The sequence below is a fragment of the Pipistrellus kuhlii genome, unplaced genomic scaffold (assembly GCF_014108245.1).
Source record: "Pipistrellus kuhlii isolate mPipKuh1 unplaced genomic scaffold, mPipKuh1.p scaffold_m20_p_1, whole genome shotgun sequence".
NCBI lineage: Eukaryota > Metazoa > Chordata > Mammalia > Chiroptera > Vespertilionidae > Pipistrellus > Pipistrellus kuhlii.
The window spans coordinates 149,655,751-149,672,950 of record NW_023425404.1 but is presented as its reverse complement, the minus strand read 5'-3'; the positions used below and the strand labels follow the sequence as shown (position 1 = coordinate 149,672,950).

Genomic DNA, 17,200 nt, shown 5'->3' with positions numbered 1-17,200 from the left:
AGGTACCTAACAAATGCCTGAATTCCAACATGGTTTTTCTTGTCATAAAATCAGAGGCCTGTTATAACAGGCTCTTAAATTCATAAAGCTGTTGAATTCTGAAAGTAATTTAGGTTACTTTAGTAATTATATGAAAACATACCTTCAGTGTACAAATCACTGGCTAAAAATAATGCCATATTAAGCTTCCCTTATAAAAAAATACCTACTACAATTTTGAAAGCTTTGTTAGGAGTCCCATTTCAGTAAATTAACTCTCATACTGGTTTGAAACCTCTTAAATCAAAAGTCTATAAAGAGAACTGCTTATACAGATGAAAAATCCTTCCCTACATTCATTTCTTAGAACTTCAATATTCTTTATTTCTCCATCAAATTCAACTTTTATACCTGATTATTATATAAAGTTCTATTTTACCACTACCTAATGCTTAGCTTCTATGTATAGGAGCCTTTCATGTTAATGGTACCCAGTAATCACCTTGATAATTTATTTCAAATACATACCACTTCCTTGAAAGAAAATGAAAAAAACATCCCAGAGCACTTCTTAGTCACTTCTTATTATAAAAACACATTGCCCATCCTTTGAGAATTAATCTATTATCCCTTAATGTCTTAAAAAAACAAAATAACTTTATTTTAAAAGTGTGCCTATGGATTACTTCCCCTTCTGACATTCCCAAAATGACAATAGGATATTATTCCAGAATCCATCCTAAAAAGTTGATTTTTCTTTAAAAATATAGTACTTTTTAAAACATCATTGAAATATGTTTCATAAGAACTTGTTTATGTAGACGTTCTATCTGCTGATAGTCTAGTACCAGAGAATGACTGGGAAATACCAATGCTGCTTTGGCTTTTTCTACTGAACAAAGTCATACAACGCCATACATTATAAATTATAGTAATTTATAAATGTTCTTTGTCAATAGAGTCAGGCTAGAACATCTAATTCTTAAGAAACACAAGCAAATTAAAAATCTATATAATACAATAAAGAAAAATTCAATTTAGAAGGCATAAGCAGATTTAACTAAGATTTAAAATGTACTAATTTCCTCATTTAAAAATTTCTTCTCAATATTATAATTTCAGGTCTCATAAGGACTGAATTAACAATGCAATAATTGTTAAACCATCTTCCAGAAAATCCAGTGTCCCTGCACCTTCAATTTTCTGTACAGTTCTATTTATCAGTCTTTTGCACAAGAGTTAGCAATTCATAGCACAAGGGTCACTTTTTGCTTTTCCTGCAGAGTTGATAACGCTCATCAAACATCGTCCGAATTCTTCAAGTATCATCCGTTCAGCTGCTGCCTTTGATTTTCCCTTCTTGTCTGCCTGCTCAGCCTGGGCAAGAAGGCAATTACACGTGGCTTCAGCTACTTCCTTAGTTACAAATGTAAATGGCAATCTGAAATGATGTAGAGAAAGAGAGATGATGGGGTGCTGAATAACTTCAAAAATGGGTGGCGCTGTTTCATATGGAAATCTGTTGACATTTTCATGATTCACCAACATACTCAGTATCACATTTACGCAATGAGCACAGCACATCTTAAAGAGCTATAAACAGTTAGGCCTGGTTTTATGATTGAGCATATTTGAAAAACAGTGTTCGGAAAATGTAACATTTTACATAAAATATGTCTTATTACCTAGACAAAGTTATCTACTTAACTAAAAGATGTAATTCTACATGCTGACTTGGTATTTCTATTATATAACAAAAGTCCTCCTGATTCATAAATGTAAAGTCCATGAGTGTAGTCTTTGTTTTATTTACTGCTGTTTCTTTACTGTATAGAAGTGTCTGGCACAGAGACACTTCAAAAATATTTGCTGAATGAAAAGATGAGTTATTGGGAATCGAAAGCACTATCTCCTGGAAAACACTAAAAGTACTTTTGCATATTTCCACATATTTATTTCTTTTAAAAACCAAGCACCCCAAAATTTTGCATCGTTCTATCACAATAAACAAAACAAAGGGAAAACAAATGCTGCTCATACATGGAGTTTTATTCATAAAGATCTGAACTACTGAGTTCTGAATTAGAGCAATCCATCCTGAGGCTTACGATATGTAGTCAAGTGTTAAAAGCCTTCAGGAGACAAAACATTAGAAAATATTATGTTAATATTACAATATTGTATAACTAGTAATACTGTGTAATTATAGTGCTCAGATCATATTTGGAAATTAGAAAAATAAAAGGAAAGAAAAATTCAAACTTTTGCCATTCAAAGGCAAATGTTACATGTTGGTATAATATTTTTTAATAGTTGTTTTTACATAGACTTGATTACAGTATATTATTTTGTATTCTTTTACACTTCTTAAAGTAAATATTTCTTCATGGCAATGGATTGAAAAATTAATTATAAATATTTGAGTGTAGCAATATCTTTTATCTCCATATGGAGATAGATTCTGAAGGGTTATTGGAAGATGACCAGAAAGGATCCCTTATTGAGATGTCAACCCATTTCCACTTTATTCTGTGAAGAACCATTTGCTGATTATTACAGTTGTAAAAGTTCTTTAGAATAGCTGAAATGTGTTGTATAAAAAAAGTCTTACTTTTGTAAGTATCAGATCCTATTTCAACTTAGACATTTTTTAAATTATATACCATTTGCAAGGGTCACTGTATTTAATAATTCCTCAAATTAACTTCTAACAAACTAATATAAATCTAAGTCAGTAAACTTGTAGAATCAGACCCTGCCAAACACTGCAACAGAGATGCTTTTCTCCTCATAGTCTGTCATGAGGGTGATTTGAAGGCTAAGAAAACAGGCTCAGAGATGAAGTTCTTGTTGAATTCACACACTACTACAGAGCACAGATATTTAAATTCAGGTCGCCCTGACTTGAAATGAAGCTCCAGCTTTTCTACGCCAGAGCTTGGCAGTCTAATGAAATAAGGAGCTACAGTAATATAGTGTTTGGCGCCAAGAGGGCACAGAAAAGAAAAAGCAAGAGAAGGTAATGTGGATGAAACTAAACCTGGCCAGCTCAGGGGAGACCTGCATGACGGCCTCACAAACTAACGTAACCTCATAGGATGACTTGAAATTAAAACTTTCTAAGAGCTAGTCAATGGAGGGTAGTCCTGGGCCGGTATCTTTCTTGACAAAGATCAATCTTGACCTTAACTGAGCCATTCTATTGTCTTTTTGCATTAATGATAACCTTTGGAATGTCAGGGTAATTTGTTTTATCTTTAATCCAATCCCAGAGATTTCCCTACTTTACTTTTTCCCATTTCCCTAATCTATCACCAATGAATTTCATAACTCCCTTATGCCTTCTCCTTTGATTGTAATACATAAAATAAGGCGTAAAACTACCAATCTCTGAAGCATTTTCTCAATCCATTGAGACTTTGCTTCCCAGTAATTTTCCTTAGTTTGGCTCAAATAAACTCCTAAAAATTCTTACAGGTCTGGACATTTTCTACGATGACAGTAAGAAAGTGCAAAAATATAGAAAATTACACAACCAGTTAGAGTTATGAAAACTCTGATTTTCTTAGAGGTTTGTCAAATTATATAATCACTTATCTTAGTAGGGAGAAAACCAATGAAGTTAAAGCCAAGTGAACTAAAGCATTACTGCATTTTAGAACTGTGCAATGTGTCTATAGCAGTTTTTCTGTTGCCTTTAAATTCCTTTACAATAAGTAAAAGATAGCAAGAAAATGTAAAAATCAGATTTGCAACAACCAAGTATGAACTCAATTTTGTCCAAAAGGAGAAACTTAAACAAAAATGAATATTCATGTCACATTATAAAGAGATTAAACTATTAACTTACTTTCCTCCTCCGCTACTCAAAGCTGGTGTTGGCCTAGTAAGCAAGTCTGAAATCTGAGAGGATAACTTGGTCTTCGCCGCTGTTTGCTGCTGCACCCTCACTTCAGCTGCATCTGCCAGGTGCATCAATGTCTTTCTTTCTGGGCTTTCTTCGAAATTCTTACAGCCGATGCATTTGCATATTGAGGAACACATTATTTTTGCCTAGAAGATATACAAAAGAAAAGCTCCCATATCAAAACCAAAATAAGTTACTATAGACTCCCTGATAAAATCAACAGATAACTAACTGGTCAACTGGCATAAAGATAAAATGGAAACATCTCTTGCTGACAAACACCAAAAGGGCTAACTACTCATGTGTATTCTTTTTTTTTTCTTTTTTTTTAATATATTTTATTGATTTTTTACACAGAGGAAGGGAGAGAGATAGAGAGCTAGAAACATCGATGAGAGAGAAACACCGACCAGCTGCCTCTTGCACACCATCTACCGGGGATGTGCCCGCAACCAATGTACATGCCCTTGACCGAAATCGAACCTGGGACCTTTCAGTCCACAGACGGACGCTCTACCATTTCCCTAAATGATAGAGCGTCGGTCTGTGAGCCGAAGCCGGTTTGGCTCCACTCTGAGCCAAACCGGCTTCGGCTCATGTGTATTCTTAAATCTGAGAGTGACTATGCAATGTTTGTGTTTAAGTTCATTTCCCATCCCTTCCCCCCCCACAGATTTTCCTCCTGGTATGAAAAACATGTTCTTTATAAAGAATATGAATGATTCATTATAATATTAAAGGGTCATCCAGAATCGAACCGCCTCCATCAAGTAATCATTAACATGTTAGTGACCTCCCATTTATGCAAACACACAATATCACATGAAAAGGATTTCATAGTTGCTGTTTTTATTATGAATATCTCCATCCCTGAACTCCCTTAATAGCCCATATTAATTCATAAAAAGTATATAAAATACATGTATATTTATGAAAAAACATAGATCTTATGTACATATACTACCTCACAAATCCTAAAGTATTTTTCATTTTTTAGTTTGATGGACAATAAAATACATGGACTGAAAAGAGGCCACATGCTAATGTGACAAGCTCAGGGAAGGCCATAGAATGGTCTGAAATGAAAACTTAAAAAAAAAATTATCTCTTTTATTGATTTCAGAGAGGAAGGAAGAGGAAGAGAGAGAAATATCAATGATGAAAATCTGTCTCCTGCACACCCTCCCTGGGGATGGAGCCCACAACCCAGGCATGTGCCCTTATGAGGAATCAAACTGTGACCTCCTGATTCACAGGTAAATATTCAACCACTAAGTCACACTGGTCTGGCTGAAATGAAAAAATTTTTAACAAAAAGCAGTTTATATGGCAGGTAATCATGTCCTAGGCTAGAATCTTGCCTGACAAAAGTCAATCTTTACCTCAACTGAGCTTTACTCGTTTTTGCATCATAACATATCTTTGGAAAGTCAGGGTAACTTGCCTTTTTTTTCTGGACCCTTTAGAGCACAATCTATGCACCAGAGCAGAGACTACAAATCCTCTCATTTTTATCGTGTTAACTGCTGACTATTAACTATCCTGTATCCTCCTATGTAAAAGATGTATACATCTATCACTTTTAAAATATATATAGTTAGAAATATCAATGATGAGAGAGAATCACTGATTGGTTGCCTCCTGCACACTCCCTGCTGGCTTTCGAGCCCACAACCCAGGCATGTGCCCTGACCAGGAATCAAACTGTGATCTCCTGGCTCCCATAGGTCAATGTTCAACCATTGAGCCACCGCAGCTGGACTATGTCTATCATTTTACTTTCTATCCAATCCCAGAGGTTTCCCCAGTTTTGCTTTCTCTGGCCTCCCTAATTTATCACCAATGAATTTCACTTACATCTTCTCTTTTAATTGTATAAAATAAGGTAAAAAACAAACAAAAACCTGCCATTCTCTGAAGCATTAAATCTCAATCTGTTGAGATTTTGCTCCCCGGCATAGTTGACAGTTTGACTTGAATAAACTCACAAAAATTCTTCAGAGGTTTGAATGTTTCTTAAAATATATTTTACTGATTTTTTTACAGAGAGGAAGGGAGAGGGATAGAGAGTTAGAAACACTGCTGAGAGAGAAACATCGATCAGCTGCCTCCTGCACACTCTCTAAAGAGTATGTGCCCACAACCAAGGTACATGCCCTTGACCAGAATCGAACCTGGTACCCTTGAGCCTGCAGGCTGAGGCTTTATTCACTGAGCCAAACCTATGAGGGCGTTTGAATGTTTCTTATGTTGATGGATAGATTTCTAGACTTGGGCTCACTGGTAAAAGGGTATATATATTTTAATTTTAATAGATGTGGACAGATTGTTCTTTCAAAAAGCTATGATACCATACCTCATCACAAATGTATAAAAAAATACTTTCTTACATTCCCTTCAACAACGTATATTATTGCTCCTTTTAATATTTACCAATCTGATTGGAGGAAAATAAAATGAAATCTTACTGTTCTTTAATTTACATTTTGCAGACTCCTAGTAAATTTAAGTATCTTATTGGCTGCATTTTCTTCAGTGAACCCATGTCAATTTAAATATCAAATTTTCTCCATAATACATAGCATGATAAACAGATCATACTATGAACATTTATCCTGCTTCTTTCTTACAAAACACTAATAAATTCCATTTACCAAAGGAAAAAAAATTGATATAAATTTTGAGTTAATTGGGTTACTATGGGCCAGTTTGGGATGGAGTATCTAATGATGAAGAAATAAAATCTCTGTAGGGATAGGGGCATAGACATACCAATAAGGTACATTTGGATTGGGTTTTCGTTTTAAGAACCTTAAGAAAGGTACTAATACTTAACAGAAATTCAGGAGGGAGAAATTAGACTGATAAGGCAGCCATCTGGCTTTGTTAATTCAACTTATTTTGGGTTAAAGAGAGAAGATAGAATAAAAAGGTCACAAGAAAAGGTACAACCATTTAAGTAATGTGGACAGTCAATCATTCTATCAACAAGTTCTGTGAAAGGAATATAAATGATATCTAGATGCAGACCAACTAGACCAAAAGAAAACAATTCAATTCAAAAGTCTAATAATTCAACACAAACTGTCAGACATCGCAGCTAATTCATAGTGTCAGCCACTGCTAGTCAAAGTTTAATGGATTCCAAGTTTTTCTATTTCTTAGTCATTCAGGACAAAAAATTAATGTCCTGAATGTCAAGGATCTATACTAATAAAAGAGTAATATGCTAATTAGGCTGGGAAACTATACATCTTCCAGTCCTGCCTTCCTTTGGGACAAAGCACAGAGGCAGGGGCTGAGGCAGAAGTGGTTAGGGGCAATCAGGCCAGCAGGGAAGGGCAGTTAGGAGTGATTAGGTAGGCAGGGGAGGGCAGTTAGGGTGATCATGACAGCAGGGGAGAGCAGCTAAGGGCGATCAGGCTGGCAGGGGGGACAGTTAGGGACGATCAGGCCATCAGGCAAGTGAGCGATTAGGAGCCAGGAGACCTGGATTGCGAGAGGGATGCCTGAGGAGTTCGATTGGAGAGGGTGCAGGCCGGGCTAACGGACCCTCCCCCACGCACGAATTTTGTGCACCAGGCCTCAAGTTTCACTGTAATAGACTAGAGGCCCGGTGCACAAATTCATGCACTGGTGAATTCCCTTGGCCTGGCTGGCAAATAGGGCCAATTGGGACTGTCTCTCCTAGTCCCAATTGGGGCCAATGGGGACCGGCCAACCAGCCGGGGAGAGACTGTGAGAGGGCTCCAGGGCGTGTGTGGTCCATCTCACCCAGTCCTGATCGACCAACCCCAGCAACAAGCTAACCTACAGGTCAGAGCATCTGCCCCCTGGTGGAATCATAGCAACTGGTGGAATGGTGGAACGAACAGTCGGACACTTAGCATATTACGCTATCAGTATATAGGATAGGGAAGCTTTCTCTCTTCTAACATATTTCAACCAGTCTATTGCCTTTTCTACTTTGATTGATTTACAGATTTGCTAAACAATTCAATTAAATGATTAGTTCATATCTTTCCAAATAGCATGTATTGATTGTTCACTGACACACCAACAAAAGGGTTTCTTTGTCTTTCTGACCTAGCTTTACATCAATTTCCATTTTCTCTCTTTTTGTGGACTTGGTTTTATGGCTTACAATTTTACATATTCAAGATAATTTTTATGTGATATGGTTTACTAGCAGAAGCCTATTTGATCGGGTGTTCAAACAACAAATAATAGAGTCAAGCCCAGCCAGTGTGGCCCAGTGGCTAAACTTTGAACCATGAACCAGGAGGTCACAGTTCAATTCCCAGTCAGGACACAATGCCTGTGTTGTAGACTTGATCCACAGTAGGAGGCAGCGAATCAATGATTCTCTCTCATCATTGATGTTTCTCTCTAATATCAATAAAAACATAAAATAAAATTTAAAAAGTCAATCTCTTCCAACACCAAATGAAAATCTGGCTTGTTGGACTCAAGATTTTAAGAGACTTTAAAAAACAATCTTGATTATATGCTATTTTCACTCACACTGGTTTTAGGACTAACAAAATTTACTTTCCTATATTTCCTGAGTGATATTTTTGACCTACGCAATGCATAAATGAGGAATTCAGTACACAAACCTTTTTTTAAAAAATCTATGTTTTTTAAATTGATTTTTAGAGAAAGAGGAAGTTGAGGAGATAGATATCAATGATGAGAGAGAATCATCAATTGTCTGCCTCCTGCACACCCCCTATTATAGATCAAGCCCAAAACCCAGGCATGTGCCCTGATCAGAAGTCAAACCAGTGACCTTTGGTTGCATGGGACAGTGCTCACCAAGTGAACCACACTGTCCAGAGCAGTACACAAATCTTGCATACTCTTGGAATATAGCAGACATTATTAGGGGAGAGTGCAATCTTGGTGGTATTACCTGACCAAGTGCAAGGCCTTCTGTCAAAACTAAAAATATAGTGAAATTTGAAAGTATAAAAATATACCAGATGTGCTGAAACCGGTTTAGCTCAAAGCATCGGCCTGTGGACTGAAGGATCCCAGGTTCGATTCCAGTCAAGGGCATGTACGTTGGTTGCAGGCACACATCCCCAGTGGGGTTGTGCAGGAGGCAGCTGATCAATGTTTCTCTCTCATCGATGTTTCTAACTCTCTGTCCCTTTCCTTTCCTCTCTTTAAAAAACAGTAAAATATGTGTGTATGTGTGTGTGAGTGTGTGTGTGTGTATCCAAAGATTCCTATTAAAGAGTTTCAGGTGCACCAAGAAACCAATTACAGACCTGGCCAGATGGCTGGGTTGGTTGGAGCATCGTCTAAGACACCAAAAGTTTGCAGGATCAATTCTTGGGCAGGGCATATACCTAAGCTGCTGGTTCGATCCCCAGTGGAGGCACAAACAGGAGGCAACCAATCAATGTTTCTCTTTCATATTGATGTTTCTCACTCTCTCTAACAAAGAAAAAAAATAAATAAATAAAGGGAGGGAGGGAGAAAAGAATGGAGGGAAGAAGGGAAAGAGAAACTAATCTTGGCATGATTTGATTCTTGTATTAAACCTTTGAAAAGAAAAATAATAAACTATATGGTACTTTCTTTGAAGCAGGAGGATGGTTTACATGGCATCTATCAAAGAAGAGTTTCAATTACATTCTTCAGAAAAGATGCCTGGGTCCTGGCTGGGTGGCTCATTTGGTTGGAGTGTCTTCCCATGCACCTAAAAATGGTGGCTCCATCCCATTGGGGAATATGTGGGAGGTAATGGATGGACGTTTCCCCTCCCTCTCATCTCTCCCTTCCTTCCTCCCTTCCTCTTTTTTTTTTTTTAAACATATTTTATTAATTTTTTACAGAGAGGAAGAGAGCAGGATAGAGAGCTAGAAACATCGATGAGAGAGAATCATCGATCAGCTGCCTCTTGCACACCCCCCACCAGGGATGTGCCCGCAACCAGGTACATGCCCTTGCCTGGAATCGAACCCAGGACCCTTCAGTCCGCAGGCCGACGCTCTATCCACTGAGCCAAACCGGTCCCGGCCTCCCTTCCTCTTTCTATAAAAGTCAATAAAAACATATCCTTGGTTGAGGATAAAAAAAAAAAAAAAGATTCCTGATTCATAAATAAAAACAGCCAGTAAAAACAGATGCAATCACTTCACAATGACCTATTTTACATTCCTCCTTTCCTGTTTTTATGTTAACAAAGCAAACTTCTTAACGTAATTTACTTTTCAATAGAGTAGTGTTCTTCAACAGTGCACTATTGACACTTGGTCAAAATAAATCTTTATTTTCAGGACTATACCCTGAAATGCAGGCTATTTTGTACCTATATATATTCCAAAAAGCCCACGGGGACAGACTAGGTAGTACTGACCTTCAGCTGAGAACCACTATAGAGTTTCCAATCCACTCTGATGTTATTTTTATTGACAATCAATAAACTGGTGCTCTGACTTGCATACTTTCGTGTATAGTGATCAAGAAGTTATCAACTGGTAAAGCAGCTAATGAGATCCCAAGCTGTGATGACAAAACTAAGGCACAGGCATACCTTACAGATATTGCAAATTTGGTTCCAGACCACTGCAAGCCAGTTATAATCTTTTTCTTGTGGACTGTTTTGCCTTTAATTTGTAAAAAACAAAAACAAAAACAAAAAAACACACCACAAAACCCTCAACATCTGTGAAGCACAGTAAAGCTAGGTGCAATAAAACGAGGTAGGCCTGTTTTGCTCTCTCAGCCTTGCTTGGGAGGCCAGAAGTTCTTCCTCAAATGAGGGCCTTTGGGCCAACTCTGCATATTTTCAAATTGCAATAGCAAAGTAATCTCTCAATTTTCCATTGAAGTTTTATAGTATGCTCTTTCTAATGTGATTTTTCAAAAGATGGCTACATTATTTTCCCCAGCCAGCATCTCACCTCATAGCATTCACAGTAGTTTTTAAGACATCCTGAGCGTTTGCAATTACATCCTTTGCTGTGACGTCGATCTGATTCTCCCTCCTTTCCTTTTCCTATTTTAGGCTTAAAAGCTTCTGGATTTCTGTCAAGGCATGCCTATCAAAACAGAGCACATACCGACTGATGTTAAATCACAGGAAATTAAAATTTAAATACTGCAAAGGGGAATTAATTTTCCTTGTAAAACAGAGTTCCACATAAAACAGGTGAAAAATAAATTTTTGTTAAATGAAATAAAAAATAATCACCTTTATTGCCTTTTGTCTTTCATTTTCATGTTCCAAATTATTATAACAATTAGTACAATTGCAGTTGTTGCAAAATTCACCATTTGCAAAGCAATCACAATATCTGCAATATAAAAGTTGGTGTAAGTTATATTTAAAAAGTCATTGTTAAAATAAACGAAACTATGAATTATCTGATTTAATAGCATTATATACATGAAAAAACATTTTAGAAATGTAGTCACAGCTACCTAGGTGTTAACATATATTATCAACTACATGATAAAGCTCAAAATTAAAATCACTGGCTCCTAGAATTTTACTTTAGAAGCTTAGTTTCAGTAATAACAGCTGTCAACACTACAGCTACATGATTTTGTATGCCCCCTAAGTAAGTTATTTCAAAAATCACAAAAAAGGAGAAATAAGAATTATATTGTTAGTGGAACCTGCTTGCTTGAACTACTGCTTTGCTCTTTGGATTCTAACTCCCACATGACCAATGCTTTTCATATAATTGTTTCATGTCAAATCTCTTAGTTCAGTACTAATAGGCAAATTAATCATCCATTAATTTTAAAACTACTCAGAGTATCACCTCATTTACGAGACCAAATGACCAAGGTCATAAATAAGATCAAATTTATTATTAATGAGGGCAGAGAATATGTCTCTCTCCTGATGCTATTTCCCTAACTCCTACTCCTGTGCCTCATCTATGGTCAAGACCCTACAATTATTTTTTTCTGAATGAATGAAACAGTATTTTCACACTATCATACTCTCAAACATTCACACTTATTTGTTTCTTTAAATTACTTAGACTTATGGAATTGGTCTACAAAGAAATTTTAGTTAACTACATTTATTTTTAAAAGCATTTTTGGGTATATCAAATGAGGAAACAGTAGCAAAAAAGACTTACAATTTCAAACACAGCGATTTTGTACAATTACAGGGCTTTCTGGGTCGACTTGCAGACTCTGATGGGATTATACTATAAAGACACACAAAAAAAGATATACGTTTTAATCAGTTAAAAGTATTAAAATTAGTAAAGTCCCCGACCTGTAAATTCCGCCTAAGACAAAGCTTTAACAAATGTATAAATCTACATATATATAAAAAGCCTAACATGCAAATTGTCCCCTTGGGAGTTTGGGAGATTGGGAGTTCAAATGCTTGCTATAATGAGCACTAACCACCAAGGGGCAGTGCAGAATGAAAAAAGGCCCCAACTGGCAGCCGGGGAAGGAAGGTCTGGCAGGCAGCTGAAAGGCCCCCGATAGGCCCTGATTGCCAGCCAGGCCTATGGATCCTACCCGTGTATGAGTTTCATGCACCAGGGCTCTAGTCTTTAATAAAAGTTTGCTATGATGTTCCATTCACATTAAGTTAAAAAGCAACTTGTAAAATGAAAACAGGCAGAGAGTCAAGATATGAGGTGGGGTGGGGTGGGAGATATTAACTGACTGGTGTGGCTCAGTTGGTTTAGCATCATCCCCATGCACCAAAATGTTGTCAGTTTTATTCCTGATCAGGGCACATGCCCGTTTCAGGCTCGATCCCAGAGGGGAGCGGGGGGAGAGGGGTGTGCACTCTCACATTGGTATTTCTCTCTCTGTCTCTTCCTTCCTCTCTCTCTCAAAGTCAATAAAAAATCCTAAAAAAAAAAAAAAAAAAAAAAAAAAAAAAAAAAAAAAGGACATTAGTAATAACTTCTACAGAACATTCTACAACAAATACTCTTCCTTCAGAGAACTAAAGTTTAAGTCATTCCAAAACTTTTCAGACTTAATTACAAAAGGTAGTGAGTAGAAGAGCGTGTGGGGCTGGAATTTGGAGGGGAGGGAGAGGTAGACTAGTCCCGCTCAACACTGCAAAGGCAACAAACAACAGATTTAAAAAAATATATTAAAAAAAAGCAAGGACCCAACATAACAATTTAAAAACCAATATCCTTTAAAAAATATATTCAGGGTGGGAAAAGGAGAAAAGAGGGAGGACAAAGAAAGAATAAAGCATGTAGAAAAATTAGTATATCCAAGAAAGAGAAAGTTGGGGTTTCTTCCCCCCCCCCTCTCTTTTGATGAGCTACTAATATATTTAATACATAAAAATAAAATACATTATTCCTTGGCCCAGAAAGAAACTCATTACAGACTGATTCATTTGCCTTTCAGCATAACCATTACTGCTTGTCTTATTTTCAATTCTTATAAGTATATTTCCAGTAGGACATGATTTCACTCATCTAAGGGAAATGATGAACAACATAGACAAATGAACAAGAACAGACCCAGATATAAGGAGCCATGGGTCAGACTGTTGGACCTCAGAGGGAGGGTGGGGATAAAAGGGAGAGATCAACCAAAGGACTTTTGTGCATACATATGAGCCTAACCAGTGGTCAAGGACAACAGGGGGGTAGGGGCTTGAGTGAGGAGGGGTTGGGGGTTGCAATGGGGGGGTTGAGGACAAATATGTGATACCTTAATCAATAAAAAAAAATTTTTTAAATACATGATTCTTAAAATTTAGTTAAGTCTACCCACATATCACCAAGACCCCCCCTTCACCTCCTTGACATCATGTCTGGGAAAACTCCAGAGGCCTCCAGACTCAGCTGGAAACTCATCCTGAGAAGAAAGCTTCGTTTGTAGGGGAGAAATAAAAATACCATTATTCATACTTGGTGGCAAGACAATGTGTGGGAATGATGGTGGAGGTGGAGGGCCTCTGGGGGAGAGGAGGAACCCTTGGGTTGGTACTGATACAGAATTGGCTATGACAAAATTAGAATAGGCATCTCAAGGGATGGCCCTCAAATAAGATACATGGGAGTTCTTTTGACTATCTCACATAGCTTTAAGGGGGGGAAAATAAAATAAATGTATTCTGAAATATATATATTTAATGCTGCATTTAACCTGATCTAACAATTTAACTTACATATTTTCCAAACACTCACCCATTGAATGGAAGCCTTGCCTGGGTCTGGACACCTGATGTACCAGTAAAGTTAGAGTTGCTTGCTATAGACACGTACGAAGACTGCTGTAGCTACATATAAAGAAAGATAATTTTAGACCATATTTACAAAAATGGACAATATTCACAGGTATAATTATCAGTGAGGAGCACAAATTCATTTATTAAAAAAGAAAAAGTAGAATGAAAAATCTCAAGCAAACATACTACCTCAAGGCAGCTTTTCTAAAGATCCAAACTAATATTAGAGGTAAAAACAAAGTGAACATTTGAAAGTACAACATGGTAAAAATATAATAAATTTTTCATAGAGGAGTATCTTATTAGAATTAGAAAATTCCCTAAAAGTACTGTAATCTAGTGTAATGGCTAAAAAAATACAATGTATCTACTTATAAATAAAACTTTCTATAATGATCATTCATCACATTGCAAGTTACAGAAAATGAGAAGATACATGCACAATAATTAAGTTTCTATTTTACACTGATTTCAAACATAAAAGATATGCTAATGATAAAAATATTGAACATTAATGGTATTTTAAAATTAGCAGCCACATACCATACTCCAAAGAACATTTCATTAAAGTACAGATAGGTTTCTGTTTCTCCTCTTACAAGCTAAATAAATCAATAATTCAGTAGCTTAGAACATGGTACTAATTTGATTGACTCTTAACTTCTTAAATTGTTTTTATTGATTTTAGAGAGGAAGGGAGAGGAATAGAGAGAGACTCTGACGAGAGAGAAACATCGACTGGCTGCCTCCTGTACAGCCCCTTCTGAGGATTAAGCCCAAAACCTGGGCATGTGTCCTGGCATGAGGAACCAGTGACCTCTTGGTTCATGGGTCAATGCTCAACCACTGAACAATACCGACCGAGCAAATCTGATTGACTCTGACCTGAAAAAAGAAAACTTCTGCTTCCTAGAAGCAGTACTCCTAATCCAAGCCAGCCAACTGGGTAAATCTTTGCCTTTGAATTAAAGATTGACCAAATGAGTCTGGACAGATCACTCAAGACATGTCACCTCGAAACCCATCTAACAATCTATTTTCCAAGAATAAATCAGTGACATTATATTCATAGGTGAAGAAGAACTTTATTAGGGTCACAGTCCTTTCTGAATTTATTCGGACTCTGATAATTTTTAACTTCATCTTTTCTCTTTTATCTGTGCTAGAGGCCCGGTACACAAAATTAGTGTCCCTCAGCCCGGCCTGCATCCTCTCCAATCCGTGACTCCCGAGGGGATGTCTGACTACCACTACAGGATGGAGCCTAACCTGGCAGTCGGACATCCCTCTTGCAATCTGGAACCACTGACTCCTAACCACTCACCTGCCTGCCTGATCGCCCCTAACTGCCTCTGCTTGCCAGCTTGATCACTCCCTAACTGCCACCCTGCCAGTCTGGCTGCCTCCTAACTGCCCCGCTGCAGGCCTGGGTGTCCCCTAACTGCTCCCCTGACAACCTGGCCACCACTTAACTGCTCCTCTGCCAGCCTGGTTGCCCTAACTACCTTTGTCTCAGCCTCTGCCACCATGGCTTTGTCTGGAAGGAAGTTAGATGTCCCGTTGACCCAGTCTAATTAGCATATTACCCTTTTATTAGTATAGATGACCTTCTCATCAACCTACTCTCAGCTCCAAATTGTCTGACCTATATATTTGACTTGTGCTTTATATTTCTCAGTGCTAAAAATACACAAAAATAAACTCAGAAGTTTTCATTAACATTTCAAGATTTTGGAAAGAGCTATCTTAATACTAAGATGGTTTGAGTCATTTTCAGAATGTGACAATGCTAAATATCTTAAACCTAATATCCTTTAGGAAATGCAATGACTTCATTTTTGCCTCATACCTGAGTGACATACTGAGCTGGAAGCACTGCATAACCCACATTCCCTGTCCCTGGAGCCGGTGCCAGCACTGTTCCTGGTGGCAGGTTAGTGAGGTTTGGCTGGATCTGTGGCAGTGGGGTGGCAGGCATGATGAGCCGTTGCTGTGGCTGGCTAGTAGTAACGATTTGTGAAGCTGGATTAATTGGTTTTGGAACAACCTAAAAAAAGAAAGATCACGTAATTACAAAGATAAATTTTATAATTTTCCAATTCAGTATACATCTCTTATACTTAAATCTTAACTTTCTCCCACGGGTAAGGCAGGAAGATGGTAGCAACAAAGAAGATTAAAAAGCTGCCCAGCCAGTGTGACTTGAAGATTGAGTGTCGACCTATGAATCAGGAGGTTAAGGTTTAATTCCTAGTCAGGGCACATGCCCAAATTGTGGCCTCGATCACTGGTGGGGGGAATGCAGGAGGCAGCTGATCAATGATTCTTTTTCATCAGTGATATTTCTCTTTCTCCCTCTCCCTTACTCTTTGAAATCAATAAAATATCTATGTATATATTTTTAAAGTGGCTGGAATCAATCAACTCTAGGCTATAACTTGTAATGGAAACTGGGAAGTACGTGCTGGGGTACAAGTAGCCTCTAAAAACGATCAGACAAGCAAAGTAAAACTGGTCACCCTCGCCAGCAACTGTCCAGCCTTAGGAAATTTGAAATAGAGCACTACGCCATGTTGGCCAAGCCTGGTATCCTTACTACAGTGGCAGTGACTGAGTTGGGCACAGCATGTGAAGACTATGCACACTGCTATCACTGATCCAGGTGATTCTGCTATCATTAGAAGCATGCCAGAATAGACTGGTGAAAAGTAAGTCAGGCAAAATTTTTCTTTAATAAAACTGGCAAAAGCTTATTTTTTAAAAAATATCTTAACTTTCAATTATAAAAGTAAATTGTCTGTTTGGGAAATACAGAGAAAAGAAGTTATGTGATACTCACTTGTTTGACAGTCTGTGTAAGTGGAACCGACATCCGCACTGGAGTGGTGCTAACCACAGGCTTTGCTTTTTTAAAAAGGGGAAAAAGGGGACAATTTACTTCCATACAATAATATTTAAAACATTTAAGGTACTTAGCTCTCTCAAGATAGCCTCATGAAAGAGCTTAAAGAATTCCAACCTGCTTCTAATTTGGAGCAATCCTAAACCATCTACCAAGAAACTTTTATCAAAATTCCTTAACCCATCTACCTGGTAGCTATAGTCACTTTATAAGA

The 17,200-nt window shown here is 37.5% G+C and overlaps 1 protein-coding gene across 8 annotated transcripts in view; it reads right to left on the bottom strand.

The window, feature by feature from the left end:
• Window positions 1-618: 618 nt before the first annotated feature.
• LIN54 (lin-54 DREAM MuvB core complex component) overlaps window positions 619-17,200 on the bottom strand; it is a 57,123-nt gene continuing 40,541 nt past the window's right edge. For 6 of the 8 annotated variants that reach the window (XM_036412042.2, XM_036412067.2, XM_036412032.2 and 3 more), the window contains exons 6-13: window positions 16,924-16,988; window positions 15,934-16,131; window positions 14,044-14,135; window positions 11,998-12,069; window positions 11,094-11,196; window positions 10,804-10,941; window positions 3,830-4,032; window positions 619-1,420 (exon numbers count right to left, since the gene is read on the bottom strand). In XM_036412042.2, the coding sequence (XP_036267935.1) occupies window positions 1,219-1,420; window positions 3,830-4,032; window positions 10,804-10,941; window positions 11,094-11,196; window positions 11,998-12,069; window positions 14,044-14,135; window positions 15,934-16,131; window positions 16,924-16,988 (1,073 nt within the window). In that variant the 3' untranslated portion in view covers window positions 619-1,218. The remainder of the gene's footprint in view (window positions 1,421-3,829; window positions 4,033-10,803; window positions 10,942-11,093; window positions 11,197-11,997; window positions 12,070-14,043; window positions 14,136-15,933; window positions 16,132-16,923; window positions 16,989-17,200) is intronic. The other 2 variants (XM_045571215.1, XM_036412060.2) reach the window with 2 other exon arrangements.